The sequence below is a fragment of the Mustela nivalis genome (assembly GCF_964662115.1).
Source record: "Mustela nivalis genome assembly, chromosome: 1".
In the NCBI taxonomy this organism is placed as follows: domain Eukaryota; kingdom Metazoa; phylum Chordata; class Mammalia; order Carnivora; family Mustelidae; genus Mustela; species Mustela nivalis.
Window position 1 is genome coordinate 129,220,248 of NC_139020.1, and position 18,808 is coordinate 129,239,055.

At 34.6% G+C, this 18,808-nt stretch overlaps 1 protein-coding gene across 2 annotated transcripts in view; it reads left to right on the forward strand.

Moving 5' to 3' along the window:
- The window catches only part of PIK3R4 (phosphoinositide-3-kinase regulatory subunit 4), a 79,747-nt gene that overhangs the window by 29,670 nt on the left and 31,269 nt on the right, over positions 1-18,808 (forward strand). For both annotated transcript variants that reach the window (XM_082684254.1, XM_082684255.1), the window contains exons 7-9: positions 2,760-2,933; positions 6,915-7,060; positions 9,670-9,873. In XM_082684254.1, coding sequence (XP_082540380.1) covers positions 2,760-2,933; positions 6,915-7,060; positions 9,670-9,873 — 524 coding nt within the window. The remainder of the gene's footprint in view (positions 1-2,759; positions 2,934-6,914; positions 7,061-9,669; positions 9,874-18,808) is intronic.

Below are 18,808 nucleotides of genomic sequence, written 5' to 3' on the forward strand. Positions count from 1 at the left end.
TCCCGGGACTCCAGATCATGACCTGAGCTGAAAACAGTCGCTTAACCAACTGAGCCACCCAGACACCCTCATTTGTACTTCTGATTCTGTGAATTTTTAATTTATTATTTTGTCTTGTGTTTTTGAAACTTATAAATGTATATTAAAAACATTAATTTTTAATCATTGACAAATACTTTTCTCAAGTAACTTAGGTTAATAATCTGTTGACTATGTATTTTTTTTATAATGCTGCTTTTTCCTTTAAGATTTTATTTATTTATTTGACAGAGATCACAAGCAGGCAGAGAGAGAGGAAGGGAAGCAGGCTCCTCACTGAGCAGAGAGCCCGATGCAGGGCTCCATCCCAGGACCCTGAGATCATGACCTGAGCTGAAGGCAGAGGCTTTAACCACTGAGCCACCCAGGCGCCCCTATAGTGCTTTATTTTTTACACTTAACTCTTTAATTGATCTTTATTTTGGTTGGTGTTATAAGGTGAAATCTGATTTTCCTCAGAAAAATAGTCAGCTTTCCTGACACTATTAAACATTGCATTTCTTTCCTATTGATTGATGAAGCTTATGTTATTATGTGTTGCATGCTATGTCTTTCAGTTTTAGTTTTCTCAATGTCTGTTGATTTCTCATTTCTGTACTCATATAATATCATTCTCTATTATTATACATATTTATTGTATCATAATTATTCTAGATGAATAAGTAACTTTAGTATCTGGTAGGTTGAGTTCCCCAGATGTCAGTCTTATTTTCCAAAATATTTTGAGCAATTTTGGCTCACTGTATGTTTCACTTTGTAAAGTTCCTAAATATAATCCACTGGAGATTTAGGTAGCATTTTCCTTTTATTAAAGAAAAAAATTTCTATAATTACTTTTCAGTTATAGGAGAAATATGGTTTAATAAATTATTCAAAATCTATAAAGTAATTATAAAAAGCAGTAGTTTCATTTTCCAGAAATAACTACTTTGGATTTTGTTTTTAGTTTGATAGGTTCAGGTGTGTATTGCCACATCTCAATATTTGGACTACAAGAAGATGAGTGCCCCTCTTTTTGTTTCTCCTTTTCTTTGTGTTGGTTGGTTATTCCAGCCAATTATTAACTTACAGTTCAACTAACAAATGCATTGCATAGTTAATACTATTTACCTTTTGTTCAGTAGTCATAATAAAATCCTATGCTTTTATAGACTGATTCTGAAATTTCAAAGCAAAATTTTACATTATTATAAATGTGTAAATTTTATTGACTTCAGAACCATGGTAGTGTACTGTATTTGCTTTCCCACAGTTCTAATGCCATGACTCCTTTATTATTTGATGGAAATGTTTATGGTGTCATCAGTGGATTCTTTCTGTCTTCTGCAGATGATTAAGGGCATTTTGTATTTTAATTTATTTTTTATTTATACCATGACTTTCTTGAACAATTTTTTGTTTTTTTTTTTCTGGGGTTTCAGATTCCTTTGTTTTCCTTTCAGAAGAAAGTAATAAATCTTCTTTACCTTGTTTATAATATCAAGTTTCTTTCTTACCAGTTTTACCTATTGCTTGTAATCTATTCTATTTTTCTTTTTAAAAAAATTTTTTTTTCTTTTTTTTTAAATTTATTTGACAGACAGAGATCAAAAGTAGGCAGAGAGGCAGGTAGAGAGAGAGGGGGAAGCAGGCTCCCCGCTGAGCCAGAGAGCCCGATGTGGGGCTCAATCCCAGGACCCCGAGATCATGACCTGTGCTGAAGGCAGAGGCCCAACCCACTGAGCCACCCAGGCGCCCCATTTCTATTTTTCTTTTTGATAACATTTTTGAAAGTTACTGGCTTTTGTTCTAATTTGGCTGATTGATTTCTGAATCTTTGCTAGCTATTATCAGTTTATCCCCTTGAATTTTTGGGATGGAGATTATATATATATATACATATATATGTGTATATATATATGTATATGTATGTGGATATGGATATATACTTATATGAATGTGTGTGTGTGTATATCTATATCTATATATTTTTTTGTTATATTCTGCATTTTCTTTATTTTGCTGAAGAACATCCTCAAGAAACTTTCTTACGTAGGGTTGCATGTGAAGTTAACCCAGGTAGTCTTTGTATGTTGCAAAATGACTTATTTATGTTCTCTTATTTTATTGACAGTTTAAGTATAAAAATTATTTAATAACTTTGGAGGTCTTGCTGTGTTGTGTTCTAGCGTCCATTGTTGCTAAAGATCATCTTGTGAAGATTGTTTTCATTGTTCCTCTTTCCTTTTTAGGGGAGTATTTTTCTTTCTCTAGGTTCCTAAGATCTTTTTTTTCCCCTTGGTATTACAGAATTTCTTGGTGATTTGCTTTGATGTGGATCTTTTTCATTATGAAAATGAAATGAGGGCGCCTGGGTGGCTCAGTGGGTTAAGCCACTGCCTTCGACTCAGGTCATGGTCTCAGGGTCCTGGGATCGAGTCCCGCATCGGGCTCTCTGCTCAGCAGGGAGCCTGCTTCCTCCTCTCTCTCTCTCTGCCTGCCTCTCTGCCTACTCGTGATCTCTCTCTCTGTCAAATAAATAAATAAAATCTTAAAAAAAAAAAAAAAAGAAAAGAAAATGAAATGAAATATTTCATTATTTCATTATTACATAGGAAGTACGATATCCTATCCTGGATTTTTGCTCAATATATTTGGGTTTTGATTAATTTAATTGCTTAACTTAATGGCATTTGTACTTTCTGGTATAGAATAATCATGTGATGTTGCTTCTCTTTCAGGTGTTGCTGCATATGTTGGTTGGCAAAGCTCCTCAATTCTCAAACCCCTGCTGCAGCAAGGTCTTAGTGATGCTGAGGAATTTGTTATTGTTAAAGCTCTTAATGCCCTTACTTGTATGTGCCAGTTAGGGTTGCTACAAAAACCCCATGTCTATGAATTTGCCAGTGATATTGGTAAGTTTCTTTTTCTCAAAATTAGAAGGAGAAAATTAAGGGTATCTTAAGAGAAATAACAAATGATAGAACACTGTAAAAGTTCTAGGCAAAATAGGGTCAGATTTTCAACTTTATTGTTTTGTGTGTATGTGTCTATATGTGTGCACATGTATGTGCATGATTATGCATGCTTGCATGTAAATAAAAGACAGGCAGGCAAACAAATAGGATCATTTGGTCCTCTAGCCAAGCTTGGGGAATATCTCTTTGTTTTTATCTGTAGGTAAGCCTTTAACTTGGAAAACAGATAGTTTTGTTTTGTTTTGTTTTGAACATGATGTAGATAAAGTCTTTAACTGCTCTGAAGAGTCAGCTTATTTTTTTGAACTCTTGACCACTAGTCAAGAAGTTAAAATTGAATGTACGGGATTGTCTATGATATCTGTTATTACACTGATTGCCACTTAAAAATTCATAGTGTTGAAGTTACTACTGATAACAGTTTTATTAACCAATGAAAAGAATTAATGTTTGACCTTTATAGCACTTAACCTGTTACCCACAACTTATAATTCAGAATAAGGACAAACAAGTAAATATGACACTTCTAAAATTAAGAATATGTGGAACTTTTAATCTTATCACTTCAATGCAAGATACTAAGTTGGCTCTGACCTGAGAGGACATGAAATCTTAGAAAATTGCCTTGATAAAATGCTTACTTGCTATTAAATTCTTTGCCAAGGAAAAGTAATAGAAAGCCAAAATTGGTTAGATTTGGTTATAGGTTATTCTTGAGGCAGTCCTCAGAGAAGAAACACAAAGGAGTTATTTATTTTGATTGTTGAGAGAGTAGGTGGTAGCTGTAGAGGTGTATAAAATTTCTGAAAATTTTTAAGGCATGAATGTAGCTTTTTAAAAAATATTTGTGGAAAATTTAAGTATATGGAGGTTTCCTATTTTACACACTAGTATCTGTAATTGTTCTTTTAATTTATAACCTTAATTTGGTTTGAATTTTATGATTATATTCAAAATAATTACAAATTTAAGAAACTGTTGAGTATTGGTACCACCATCATTGATGAGAATCTCAATTACACTGAAATGTTTTTGAGTTTTCATATAAGCTATGGAGTGCCGTGTAGTATAAGGGCAGATATAGAAAGCAGTGTTTCCATAATAATAATAAAGAAAAAAATGTATTGTCGTCAGTGTTTTCTTTTTGCTTCTGTGAAAGTGACATTACCTTTATGGCTCAAGTTTTTCTTGTCTTTGATCCTCCTTATTTTAATGAATATTCTCTGTATATAAATATGTACTTGTATGTTCTAATTTCATGCAATACATTTTTTAAAAAAAAGACTATTTACTTGAGAGAGAGAGTGAGCATGAGTTGGGGGTATAAGGGGTAGAGGGAGAGCAGGGAGCTGAGCAGAGAGCCCAATGTAGGGCTCTATCCCAAGACCCTGGGATCATGACCTGAGTGGAAGGCAGACACTTAACTGAGCCACTTAGGCACCCCTCATATAATATGTTTCTTCTGTTGCATAATTACTTGGGAACTATTTTTGAGACTTAATGTAGCTATAATTAGTATTTTATTTATCTGAAAAATGGATGTCTATCAGTTTTTAAGCAAAAATTATCATAAAGAAGTTTTTTATTCCTCTTCTCAAATTTTGCAGATTTTTCTGTGTTCCGTTTCTTATCATTGATCATAGGGTGAGTTTATGGGATACTCTTTATCTTTAGCATCAAATAAATGATTTAGATATATAATAAATATGCAATTTCTTGGATTAGGGGACTCCCTTAGAACTAGAACTGAGTTTGGTACTATCTTTGTGGGGACAAAGCTTTGCTAAAAAAAATCAAGTGAGGGGCACCTGGGTGGCTCAGTGGTTAGGCCTCTGCCTTCGGCTCAGGTCATGATCCCAGGGTTCTGGGATCGAGCCCCGCATCGGGCTCTCTGCTCAGCGGGGAGCCTGCTTCCTCCTCTCTCTCTGCCTGCCTCTCTGCCTGCTTGTGGTCTCTGTCTGTCGAATAAATAGGTGAAATCTTAAAAAAAAAAAAAAAAAAAAATCAAGTGAACTTGATTTTGGCATTATGAACTATTTCAAAGAAATAGTTGGCATTTTGAACCATTTCAAAGAAAAAAGTTTTTAGTAACTTAGAAACACCTTTAAAACACGATAAACCCTATACATCTCTCTGTTCTGTTTTTATGTGTAGTCTATTGTAGTGATTGTTAAAGGGAATGGTAATGGTGATAATGGCATCATAATTTCTTTCACAGTTTTGAAAAAACTACACTCTTCCCACTTAGTATTATGCATACTCCCCTTCCCTCATGCTTGTCCCCATATAATTGGAATGTATTGGATACAGAAAAGATCAAGTACAGTGTTTTATAGGAAGTCCTCTTGAGTATTTGAGGTTCTTTGTATCTGCTACTTACTGTAGAATGATGCTGTATGATAGTCAACCATAATATCTCAATGAATGCTTTAGTAAAGTCCTCATCATGAATGTGTGGGCTGTATGGGTGGCTCTGCTGTAGGCTTTGTATCTCCAGATTGTCTGTGGTGACAGTGGTCCATCTGTCTCATTCTGGTGCCTATGTTAGATGGGTTGCAGTTTCTTGGGTTATGTTGTAGGTGATGGCAGAAGCATGGGACAGCAAGCCTCGCTATGTAGCACGTTTAAGGCCTCTGTTAGTGTTATATCTACTAATTTCGCATTGACCAGAGCAGGTTAATACGACTCAGTGAAAAGCAAGAGGCAGAGAAGTACCCTTTGTATACCATGAGTGCAAGGCAAAGAGTGTGATTGTGTAATAGCGATCATGTAAAGAATTGGGACCAATAATTCAGGCTCAGACAGTGCCTAATTCCTGCCAAGTCATTTTGGGTTTAGCTACTTTCTGGAGGTTTTTCAGTATTTTTCCAGTCCTCATTTTGCCTATTGTCAAAGGGAAACTACAAACCCTCCTTTATGTTGTATCAGAGGCTGCATGATGTTTATGAAGTAATCAAAACCTCCTTTATGTGTAATTAAAAGAATTGGAAATGGGAGTACTTTGGACAGATACTTTGAAGAAATTTTATCTCCTTCTCCTTATATAAGTAATTTTAGCATATGACAGGTTCTTATTTCTCTATTACCCTGAATTTCTTAGAAAATTAATATCCTCTATATGCTGATGTTTTAGCATACTCAGAATAAATTTTATATATATATATATATATATTTTTTTTTCTTTTAGAAGTTTTATTGTAAATCAGGGGTTTAAAAGTTTGAATTTTATTCTAAATCTTACGTTGATTAGTTGAAGTCATTGATTTTTAGGTAATGAACAAGGTAGTTAAAAGGTGTGAAAACACATTCATTTACTTTTCTGTTTTAATATATATCTTTTAAAATTTTTATTATTTTTTAAAGATTTTATTTATTAGAGAGCAGAGTGAGGCAGAGAGAGAGAGCACAAGCTGGGATCAGGGGCAGAGGGATAAGCAGACTCCCTGCTGAGCAGGGAGCCTGATGCCAGGCTTGATCTCAGAACCCTGAGATGACCTGAGCTGAAGACAGATGCTTAACCGACTGAGCCACCCAGTCTTCCCTAATCTTATATTTTAAACTCCTTAAGAATGGGCATCATATTTTCTGCCTTTAGGTTCTATTCATGATGCCTTGTGAATGAATTTATGAATGATGTATTAGATTTGATAAAACCTTTTCATTAAAAAGAATGTCAGATAAACAGCTATTTTTATTCTTTTATGCTGTTATTGTTAATATTTTATGATAGAGGATATTATAATGTTAGTATGTTGAGTTTTATGCCTTAGGATAATTGAGTATGTGAGGACAGCTGATAGTAACATTGTGGTATAATCCCTTTATTAGTTGTGTTATAAAGTGAAATTTTGTTTATCCCAATACTTTGAAACTATTTATGAACATAGTTTAAATCCATACCTTTTCTTTTCCATTTAGCCCCATTTCTGTGTCATCCCAATCTATGGATACGCTATGGTGCCGTAGGATTTATCACAGTGGTAGCTCATCAAATAAGTACAGCTGATGTATACTGCAAACTGATGCCTTACCTTGACCCGTATATTACTCAACCAATAATACAGGTATGCTTGTTCCTACTTGGAGTCAGTCCTCTACAAATTGTACTCCTTAAAGAAAAAGGTTTAGAGGGGCGCCTGGGTGGCTCAGTCATTAGGCATCTGCCTTCGGCTCAGGTCATGATCCCAGGGTCCTAGGATTGAGCACTGCATCAGGCTCCTGTCTGCAGGAGGCCTGCTTCTCCCTCTCCTGCTACCCCTGCTTGTGTTCCTTCTCTAGCTGTCTCTCTCTCTGTCAAATAAATAAATAAATAAATAAATAAATAAATAAAATCTTTATTAAAAAAAAAAGAAAAAGAAAAAGGTTTAGAAAGTCTTATTTTTATTTAAAATTTTAAAGATTTGAATTAGGCTGCAGCGTTTTCACATTCCTTTAAGCTAGTTAATGTTAATGGAACAAACAGTATTGAAGCTGAGAAAAGTTCAAGAGACTATTGTGTCATACATCATGTTATGCATAATATACCACTCAGTAGTGCATGCTTTATTTTCTTAGGTGCAGTGCTGTAAAACATGTGCTAGTAAAGTGAAATATAATAGAAATGTATACTGACAGGCCTCTACTTTTATTGTAAAAACTCTAACTGATGTTAGCCCAAGTCAGCATTTATAATAAATCGGAAAAAACCTTTTACAGATGTTCGTTTTTTTGGACCACTAACTGGTTCTGGGTTTTTTTCTGTTCTCTTTTTTTAATCTAATCTTTCAAAATCTGATTTAACCTTTTTTTTTAAAATCTAATGACTTGTGCCCCCCTCCTCTCTTCCCAGTATAGCATGAACTTCAGGTTTTTGGTTTGTATAAATCAAACTTTATACAAACCAACTTGTCAGTGCTTACATCCTTTATTTTCCTAGAAAGCTGACTATCAAAACATATCTAAATTGAGTGAACTGTCGAGAAATGATTCTGGCTGTTAAAATATTCTGAAATATCTTTTTTTTTTTTTAACCTTAAACTCTATTTCTTTTTTGCAAATTCACATGCTTCTAGCTTCTGCTACTTTTATATTTCCAATGTACCTTCCCTTGTTGGGGAAAGTGACTTTGGATATACTCTGGAAATGAGGAGGCTTTGGTTGTGCCTTCCATCCTTTTCCCCATAGATTTATCCTTTTCTTTGGGATGATCATTCTTTATTTCATATATGTATGAAAGATGGATAATATTACTAGAAAATATGCCTTTTTAATTAATTTTTTTTGAAAGTTTATTTATTTTAGTAGTATTTCACCACCCAGCATGAGGTTCAAACTCACAAACCTGAGATCAGGAGTCACATGCTCTTCCACCTGAGCCAGCTGGGCATCCAGCCTTTTTTATTTATTTTATTTAAAAAATAATTTTTATACTTTTATTATTATTTTTTTAAAGATTTTATATACTCATTTGACAGAGGGAGAGAGAGTGTACAAGCAGGGGGAGCAATAGGCAGAGGGAGAGAGGGAAGCAGGCTCCTTGCTCATCAGGCAGCCTGATGTGGGGCTCAATCCTTGGACTCTGGGATCATGACCTGAGCTGAAGGCAGATGCTTAACAAACTGAGCCACCCCAGTATCTTTTAAAGTTCAGTAAGTTGTCTTGGAAATCCGGTCTAGTGATTCTTATTACTTTTGGATACTTATTCCATTTAGAAGTTTGTTTATTAAGCTCTTTTATAACATAATGTGGAGAAAGTACTCCTGGGAATTAAAAATTGCATGGATTTGTAATAACTTAGTGGTGGTTTACTGTAATAAATCTAACATTAAAAAAATCTGACATTAGGTATTTTTTTTTTTTTAGAAATCTGTATCACTCTTCTTAAGGGTATATATATATATATATATATATATATACATATATTTCTCAGAGATATAAATATAAGTATAAATATTTTTGGGGGGGCTTTTTTTCATTGCTTTATTTTTTGAAAGGCCAGGATTGGGAGTTGAAAGGCTAATTATCCATCATAAGTCTTGCTTTTCTACAGTTTGAATTAGACAAAAGATACCCTTTTATGCTGGTTTCCACTGACCAGATTATCATATAGTTAAATATGTCTAAAAGAAGATGCTCTTGGTTTTGGTTAGTATGCTTATCCTTTTTATTATATACTCATTGACAAGGAGGGTGTTCTTGGGAATAATTAAAGGAAAGATTTCATGAACTCTGTGGAGAGAGTAATGTTTTTTTAGAGGGGGTTGAAACTACTGGGAAACATGATGACTGCTGGTCAGCCCTGTGACTGTTGAGCATCTTTTCTCAATCAGTACCTGCTGGCTGTTAGACCTGTAGGCCACAGGTACTTTTTTGATCTAGGAGGTCATCTGACATTTTGGCATCCAGAAGAAGTCTCTGTCATTTTCTAAGTTTTTCTGTCCTGGGTGTATACTATTATTCTTCAGTATGGAAGACACAGATGTATACTCACATGCTAAAAATGTAAAGAAAAACTTTAGCTCTTAGAGGTCAGTAGTAATCTTTTTTCTTTGAAGAAAAAATTGCAGATGTTGATGTCTCCCATTTTCTGAGGAAATACTGATACTAACTTTGCACAAGTTATATTCACTGAATATGAAAATAACTGTACTTTATGTTCTATCTTTGGCTGATTCTTTTTATTTTCCTAATATAGATTGAAAGGAAACTTGTTCTGCTCAGTGTTTTAAAAGAGCCAGTAAGTCGTTCTATATTTGATTATGCTTTGAGGTCTAAAGATATTACTAGCTTGTTCAGACATCTTCACATGCGCCAGAAGAAACGAAATGGGTGTCTTCCTGACTGCCCTCCACCGGAGGATCCTGCCATAGCACAGCTTCTGAAGAAATTGCTCTCACAGGTTGTATTACCTTTCTGCAATCTTACATTTAAACACAAAATTTCATAAAAACATTCAAGCATCCATTTAGTTATTAAAAATACTTTTGGTTATTTAGGTTGCATCATAACAAATGAGTAAATAAACCGGCAAATATATACATTTGCCTTGGCATCTAGGAGATACTAGGATGTTGATAAGGCATTGGTTTGAGCTCTAAGGAATCATGGTAGACCTATTAAGTTTCTTTCATGATTATTGCATGTACAAATAAGGGAGAGAGTACATACAACCTTAAATTTGATTAATATTCTTGGTTCAGTTCTGTATTTCACCAAAAAAAAAAAAAAAGGAAAAAAAATTCAATTAGAAGAAACATTGCAAAGCACAGATATAGGACAGAGAGATTCTAATTTATTTCAGTCCAAATTTAGAGTTTTCTCACTACATGCAAACAGCTGAAATAACGGATTTATAATACATCTTAGATTGAATAAACCAGTTACTCCTATGTATTGAAAGCCTATGATTTGGATCAATTACCAAATCTTATTAGAACTAGGAAGTAATCTATTTATTATACTTGGAATTAGTAAGTCCTCTTTAGAAATAGTCTAGATTCCGTGTCCTGTTTTCAAAGGGTTATATAGAACTTAAAGAAGTCAAGATAGAAATGAAAATGGTAGAAATAAAGACTATAGTTTCTGAATAAATGCCCCATGAGCTAGAAGGTAAATGAGTAAAGTTATTAAAAAATAACTTCAATGACTATATTTAAGTCTGTAGGACATTTTGGTTAAGAGAATACTTGTCAGTCATGTCTTACCTAACAAGAAGATGAGAAAATGTTTCAGTTGCCTGAGAGAATTTGATAAATTTGAAGATATAAATCCTTTCTTGTATTAGTCACTAAATATCCAGTGCTTTTTCATGCTCCTGTGTTGGTTTGGGTGATTGAATATCCCATAGGAGCCTGGTCAATAACCATTTGGTTCTTCTGGGTCTCAGTTTGCCTGGAGGCTGGAACTACTTCTCAGTGTCCCTTCCAGGCCAGTGGTTCTGTTTCCTGTATTTTAGAAGACTTAATTTGGTGTGACTTGAATTACCAAAGAGCTTTTTATTTGGGTTTTCTTTTAACCTTGGCTTGTACATTAGATGTATTTTATATTTTAGAAAGTAATTTATGGAAAATTAGATATTGAATCACATTTCCTTGTTGTTTCTCTTGAGTAAGTAATCCTTACCAAAAAGATTTTAGCATGCAATAAAAACCACCCCAAGTTTAGCTGTTCCTTTGTGCTTAGATGGTGTGATTCTTTGTATTTCTCTCTTCTACAAATCCTGTGTATTAAATTAAAAGCTTCTATACTAAAATTTCATTTTAAGTCATTAGTTACTTGGGGCCACTCTAGCCATCAGTTCTTACTTTTCACCTTGCTGTGTGTGTAGGTTTTGCCATTGCCATGGGTAAAAGGAGGGAGGGGAAAGGAGCAGTTTTCATAGCTTTTTTACTTTCTGCTTCCTGCTGTCCTCCTAAACCCTTCTACTGTCACTGCTTTCACAGCCAGCCCTCATTGTTGGGTACCATGATGAAATCAGTAAAACACACTGACTTGTATTCCTCTGAAATGTTAGTGCTTGATGTGTTCATTTGTCTGTCATTTGCACCCTCATTTGTATGAGTGGGGAAGGAGGATCTTGTTTTCCCTAGTTTTTTTTTTAAATTTTTTTTTTAAATTTTTAAAAGATTTTATTTATTTATTTGAGAGAGAGACAGTGAGAGAGAGCATGAGCGAGGAGAAGGTCAGAGAGGGGAGAAGGTCAGAGAGCGAAGCAGACTCCCCATGGAGCTGGGAGCCCGACGCGGGACTCGATCCTGGGACTCCGGGATCATGACCTGAGCCGAAGGCAGTCGTCCAACCAACTGAGCCACCCAGGCATCCCTGTTTTCCCTAGTTTTATGTTGTTTCTGTGAACAACAGTTTTAGGGACTCCTAAGGGTTAGTAGTACTCTGTTTCAAGGGACAAGCGCTACTAGTAGGTGGGAGAGCAGGCTAGAATCTTTGAGGTCCTCAGAAGTCACAGCAGATTATTACTGGCTTCCATTTTTTGAGGACCTACAACGAGACTACCACTGTAGGTGGTGCTGTCCATATTTTGTCACTGTGCTTACATAACAAGCTTGAACAACAGGTGTTATCTCCATTTTATAGTTAAGGAGACTGACTCAGTGAGGATAGTTAAGTTGTCTATGCTTACACAGTTTAGTAAGCTTCAAAGTTGAGATTGGAACTAAACCCATTGAACTCCTTTACCATGCCATCTCTCTCTCTCTTTTTTTAAGATTTATTTATTTGTCAGAGAGAGTGAGAGCACAAGCAGGGGGAGTGGCAGACAGAGGGAGAAACAGACTCCCTGTTGAGCAGGGAGCTTGATATGGGACTCCATCCCAGGACCCTGGGATCATGACCTGAGCCAAAGGCAGATGATTAACTGAGCCACCCAGGTATCCCAATCACCATGCCATCTTGTTTCAAAATAAGGGACTGGGAGCTAAGGCTGAGAGGCTTGCTTAAGTTTTTTTTATGGATTTAGGAAGGGTCCATGTGCAGTTCATCTCTTCCAGCTCCTTGCATGTCTTTTATCTGCCTTCACTTCATTTTGATCCCTGCACTACCTGAGTTTCCTGGGATTACTCACAGAGGCTTGGAGTCAGGGGAGACTTTGGAGGTAGGAATTGAGTCCTTGTTCCTAATGTAGGGATACAGAGGGAAGGATGCTTTTAGCTCCTGCAAATGGGAATTCTGAATACTCCTTCAAAATATTTCTTAATTGGGGTTTTACAGTGCTCTTTTGTATAGGGCTGCACTTCAGAAACACAATGGGTGAAATAGGCTTTTCTAGACCATCCTAGTATTGTTTCTGTGGGAAAATATGCTCAGGGTTCTGGGTAACAGATTTTTAAAGTACACTTTTGGAGCATATGGAAGTTAGAATCTGCCTGAACTCCAGATTTTCAGCAGAACTTACCATCTGGAGGTGGTACATGGTGGGGCTATTTTAGAATTGCATCTACAAGAGCTGTTTTATTTGTATCCATTTGATCAAACACTAATACAGGATAAGAATATATATATTTTTTACATTTTATTTTTTATTTTTTAAAATTTTTTATTTCTTTTCAGCGTAATAGTATTGATTGTTTTTGTACCACACCCAGTGCTCCATGCAATCCGTGCCCTCCCTAATCCCCACCACCTGGTTCCCCCAACCTGCCCCTGCCCCTTCAAAACCCTCAGATTGTTTTTCAGAGTCCATATCTCTCATGGTTCACCTCCCCTTCCAATTTCCCTCAACTCCCTTCTCCTCTCCATCTCCCCATCAGCAAGACAGGAAACAACGTGTGTTGGAGAGGATGTGGAGAAAGGGGAACCCTCTTACACTGTTGGTGGGAATGCAAGTTGGTGCAGCCACTTTGGAAAACAGTGTGGAGATTCCTCAAGAAATTAAAAATAGAGCTTCCCTATGGCCCTGCCATTGCACTACTGGGTATTTACCCCAAGGATACAGATGTAGTGAAAAGAAGAGCCATCTGTACCCCAATGTTCATAGCAGCAATGGCCACGGTCACCAAACTGTGGAAAGAACCAAGATGCCCTTCAACAGACGAATGGTTAAGGAAGATATGGTCCATATACACTATGGAGTATTATGCCTCCATCAAAAAGGATAAATACCCAACTTTTGTAGCAACATGGACGGGACTGGAAGAGATTATGCTGAGTGAAATAAGTCAAGCAGAGAGAGTCAATTATCATATGGTTTCACTTATTTGTGGAGGATAAGAATATTCTGATTTCACTCCTTTTAAAAAATGACAAATACTTTAAATTTTTATTTTTATTTTTTAATTTTTAAAAAAAATTTTTTTATTTGACACAGAAAGAGCACAAACAGGGGGAGCAGCAGGCAAAGTTAGAGGGAGAGGCAGGCTCCCCACTGAGCGGGGATCCTGACACGGGGCTTGATTACAGGACTCCAGGATCATGACCTGAGCTAAAGGCATCCGTTTAACCAACTGAGCCACGCAGGCACTCTATAAATTTTTAATTTTTTAATGATTTTTTTAATTTTATTATTTCTGGATTGGTAGTGTAGACAGAAGGTGTAAAATTGAAAAAATATTGAAAGATCTATAATAAAATACAGGTTTTCCTATAATCCCTGATCCCCGGCCACCCAATTTCTTTCCCTGTTGATAATGAATTTTATATTTTTAGAGTGCTGAATTCCTTTACATAGTGTCAGATTGTTGTGTTGTACAGTTAATTTACTTGGAATGAGTTTGATCCTTTTAAGCCTTTTTTTTTTTTTTTAATTTTAAATTCAGTACAATTAACAGTGTTATCTTAGTTTCAGGTGTGCAATGTAGTGATTCATCAATTCTGTACATTATCCATTGCTCATCGAGATAAGTGTGCTCTTAATTTCCTTCACCTATTTCTCCAATTTCTTCCACCCCCCACCTCTCCATCAATTCTCTGTAGTTAAGAGTCTGGTTCTTTATTTGTCTCTCTTTTTTCCTGTTTATTTCTTTTGTTTCTTAAATTCTATATGAGGGAAATCATAGGGACTTGTCTTTCTTTGACTAGCTTTTATTTATTTATTTATTTATTTATTTATTCATTTATTTCAATGTTCCAAAATTCATTGTTTATGCATCACACCCAGTGCTCCATGTAATACGTGCCCTCTATAGTACCTACCACCAGGCTCATCCAACTGCCCCCCCACCCAAAAAACCCTCAGTTTGTTTCTCAGAGTCCATAGTCTCTCATGGTTTGTCTTCCGCTCTGACTTCCCCCAACTCACTTCTCTTTTGCTTAGGATTACATTCTTTATGTCTCTCCATGTTGTTGCAAATGACAAGATTTTATTCTTTTTAATGGCTGAGTAATATCCCATTGTAGATATATACCACATCTTCTTTATCCATTCATCTGTCATTGGACACTTGGACTGCTTCTAAATTTTGGCTATTGTAAATAATACTACAATAAACATAGGGGTGCATATATCTTTTAGAATTCGTGTTTTTATATTCTTTGGGTAAATACACAGTAGTGGAATTACTGATCATATGGGTTGTTCTAGTTTTAATTTTTTGAAGAACCTCCATACTGTTTGCCACAGGGGCTGTGCCAGTTTGCATTCCTATCAACAGTGCATGAGGGTTCCCTTTTTTCCACATCCTTGTCAGTACTTGTTATTTCTTGTCTTTTTAATTTTAGCCATTCCATCTGGTGTGAGATGATATCTCAGTGGTTTTGATTTGCATTTCCCTGATGACAAAAGATCTTTTCATGTGTTTGTTGGCCATGTGTATGTCTTTTTTGGAAAAATGTTTGTTCATGTACTCTATTTTTTAATCGGATTATTTCTTTGTTTTGAGTTGTACAAGTTCTTTATATATTTTAGATACTGACTCCTTATTGGATATATCATTTAAAAATATTTTCTCCTATTCATTAGATTGTCTTTTTGTTTTGTTGATGTTTCTTTTGCTTTGCAAAAGCTTTTTTATTTTGGTGTAGTCCCAGTAGTTCATATTTGTTTTTGTTTCCCTTTCTTGAGAAGACATTTCTGGAAAAATGTTTCTGTTGTCCATGTCGAAGAAATTATTGCCTATGTTTTCTAAGAGGTTTATTTTTCCAGATCTCATAATTAGATCTTTAATTTATTTTGAGTTTATTTTTGTGTGTGGGGTAGGGAAATGGTCTGGCTTATTGTTGTGCATTTAGTTGTCCAGTTTTCCCAGCACCATTTATTGAAGAGACTATCTTTTCCCATTGTATATTTTTGCCTCTTTGTCATAGATTAATTGACCATATAAGTATGGGTTTATTTCTGGATTCTGTATTTTGTTTCATTGATCTCTGTGTGTGTTTTTGTGGCAGTATCATACTGTTCTGATTACTGCAGCTTTGTAGTATATCTTAAATTCTGGGATTGTGTTACTTGCAGCTTTGTTCTTCTTTCTCAAGATTGCTTTAGCTGTTTGAGGTCTTTTATGATTCTATTCAAATTTTAATATTATTTGTTCTAGTTATGTGAAAAATGTTGGTTTTGTGATAAAGATTGCATTGAATACAGATTGCTGTAGATTGCTTTTAGTAGTATGAACATTTTAACAGTATTAAGTTTTCCAATTCATGAGCATAGAATATCTTCCCATTTGTGTTGTCTTCAATTTCTTTCATCAGTTTTGTATAGTTTTCAAGAGTATAGGTTATTCACCTCCTTGGTTAAATTTATACCTACGCATTTTGTTCCTTTTGGTCCAATTTTAAATGGACTTACTTTCTTAATTTCTTTTTCTGCTGCTCCGTTATTGGTGTATAGAAATGCAACAGATTTCTGTGTATTAATTTTATATCATGCAACTTACCTAGCTCATTTATCAGTGCTGATAATGTTGTGGGTGGAGTCTTTAGGGCTTTCTCTGTATAGTATCATGTTATCTACAAATTGTGACAGTTTTCCTTATTTCTTACCAATTCAGATGCCTTTTATTTCTTTTTCATGTCCAATTGTTGTAGCCCAGACATCCATTACTGTGTTGAATAAAAAGTAGTGTGAGTGGACATCCTTATCTTGTACCTGATGTTAGCGGAAAAGCTCTCAGTTTTTCACTACTGAGTGTGATGTTAGCTGTGGGTTTTTTTATATAAGGTCTTTATTATGTTGAGGTAATGTTCCTGCTAAAACGTTTTGTTGATAGTTTTTATCATGAATGGATGTTGTATTTTATCGTGCTTTTTCTATATCTATTGAGATGATCATTTAATGTATTACATTGATTTGCGAATATTGAACCATCCTTGCATCTTCTGAATAAATCTCACTTGATCATGGTGAATAATTTTTTTAAAATGTATTGTTGAATTCAGTTTGCTAATATTTTGTTGAGGATTTTTATATATGTTGATCAGAAATTTTGGTCTTTAGCTCTCTTTTTTTGTGGTGTCTTTGTCTGGTTTTGTATCATCCCCATAGAATGAATTTGGAAGTTTTCCTTTCTTTTTCTATTTTTTTGGAATAGTTTGAGAAGAATAGGTATTAACTGTTCTTTAAATGTTTGGTAGAATTCACCTGTGAAGCCATCTGGTCCTAGATTTTTGTTTGTTGCGAGTGTTTTGCTTACTGATTCAATTTTATTTCTAATAGTTGGTCTCTTCCAGTTTTCTATTTTTAATGTGTTGAATAGACTTCTTATAAAAATACTTTAAACATAGAAGTAATGTAAATATTCTATGAAATTTTTCTGTAGTTTGAATTTTTCTTGCTCTTACTGTATTTTTGCATTTAGGTTAGTAAATGATTTGTTCTTCAGTTTTCCTTTCTTATAATGTCCTTTAGGTATATATATTAAATACTAAAGAAAAAAATCCTGACTTCTAATCTTGTCTTGAAATTACTCTTAATTCTTAACAGTTCGCCTGAATGCTTCCTGTTTAAGGATGATTGCTCCTAGTAATGTCAGGTTGCAATTTCTGATTTAGGTGTGTGTCTTTTGGGAGTCTGGAAACTCTAAGATGATTGTATTATTTTTAAAAAGAAGCTTTTTCCTCCATGGTGCACTTCTAATGTTTTTTACTGAGATAATACATACACAGAATAATTCACATTTTCATCGTCTTGGAAAGAAACCCCATATCCATTAACAATTATTCCTCATTTACTTCTTCCTCTAGCCCCTGGCAACCACTAAATCTATTTTCTGTTTCTAGGAATTTGCCTATTTTGGATCTTTCCTATAAATGGAACTGTACAATATGTGGCATTTTTGTGTCTGATTTCTTTCACTTAGCAAAATATTTTCAAGGTTGCTCCATGTTATGGCATATATTAATACTTCAGTCCTTTTTATGGTTCTTATGGTGACCCCTATGTGGACTAAAATGGAGACTTCCCTTTTATGAACTAAAATGTTGTCTAACAGAAAGACTAGAACTCTTGCTACAGCTGTAAAATTGTCTACATTAGGCGAATTTTAGGAGGAAAAGTAAAAATAAATGAAGAATTTCAGGCCAGTATTGGAAAAAATTCAGTCAAGGATTTCTCTATGATTATTGTACTTTAGTACAATTTTATTTTATTGTTTCTTAGCTTTCTAACTCTAGAGTTTGTGTCCTGTTTTGATTGTGGGTTGTGAATATTATTTTAAACTCCAATAGGATTTGGATTAAAGCCTTGGGAATTGCTATTTTATTAATTTTTTTTCTGTTGGCATAATAAAATCATTCTAGAGGATCCTGTAGATGGTTTGTAAATTAAGAAAAAATTGTAGAACTGTTCCATTTACCAGAATATTTGTTTCACATTGAATTATTTAAATTAATTATTTAATATTTATTGGCTGTCAGCTTCAAGTATTCTTAAGTGTCTTTGGTAGATTAACTTACTGAAATTTCAAAATAGACAAAAAAATAAAATAAAATTTCAAAATAGCCTTATAGGATGCTAATAATTATCCTTATTTTCTAGATAAATCAGTAGAGGTTTAGGGAAATTGGGTAATTTGCCCAAGTTTACATGTATAGTAAGTAATAGAATCTCACTGTACTTCGGCAGTCAAACTTTAATTATACTGTTATCCTAGGGTGTATTGCTTTGCATTTGCTGCTTAGTCTGCATACATATATCAATTTCTGAAGTGTGTAGAATGTTTTATGTATCACAGAGTCCCTTCACAAACAGTGTCTCATTTAATATTCTCAACTCATCTAAGATCAAGGTTGAGATAGGTATGCTCTCTTTTACTTAATATTGTATTTCCAGAAATTTTGTTTTACTTAATATTATATTTTCCAGAAATGCTTATTCAGAGTTATATATTAAAGATAAAATAGCAGGCACTGTATTAATTTCTTTGGAGATTTCAAAGATGAATTAT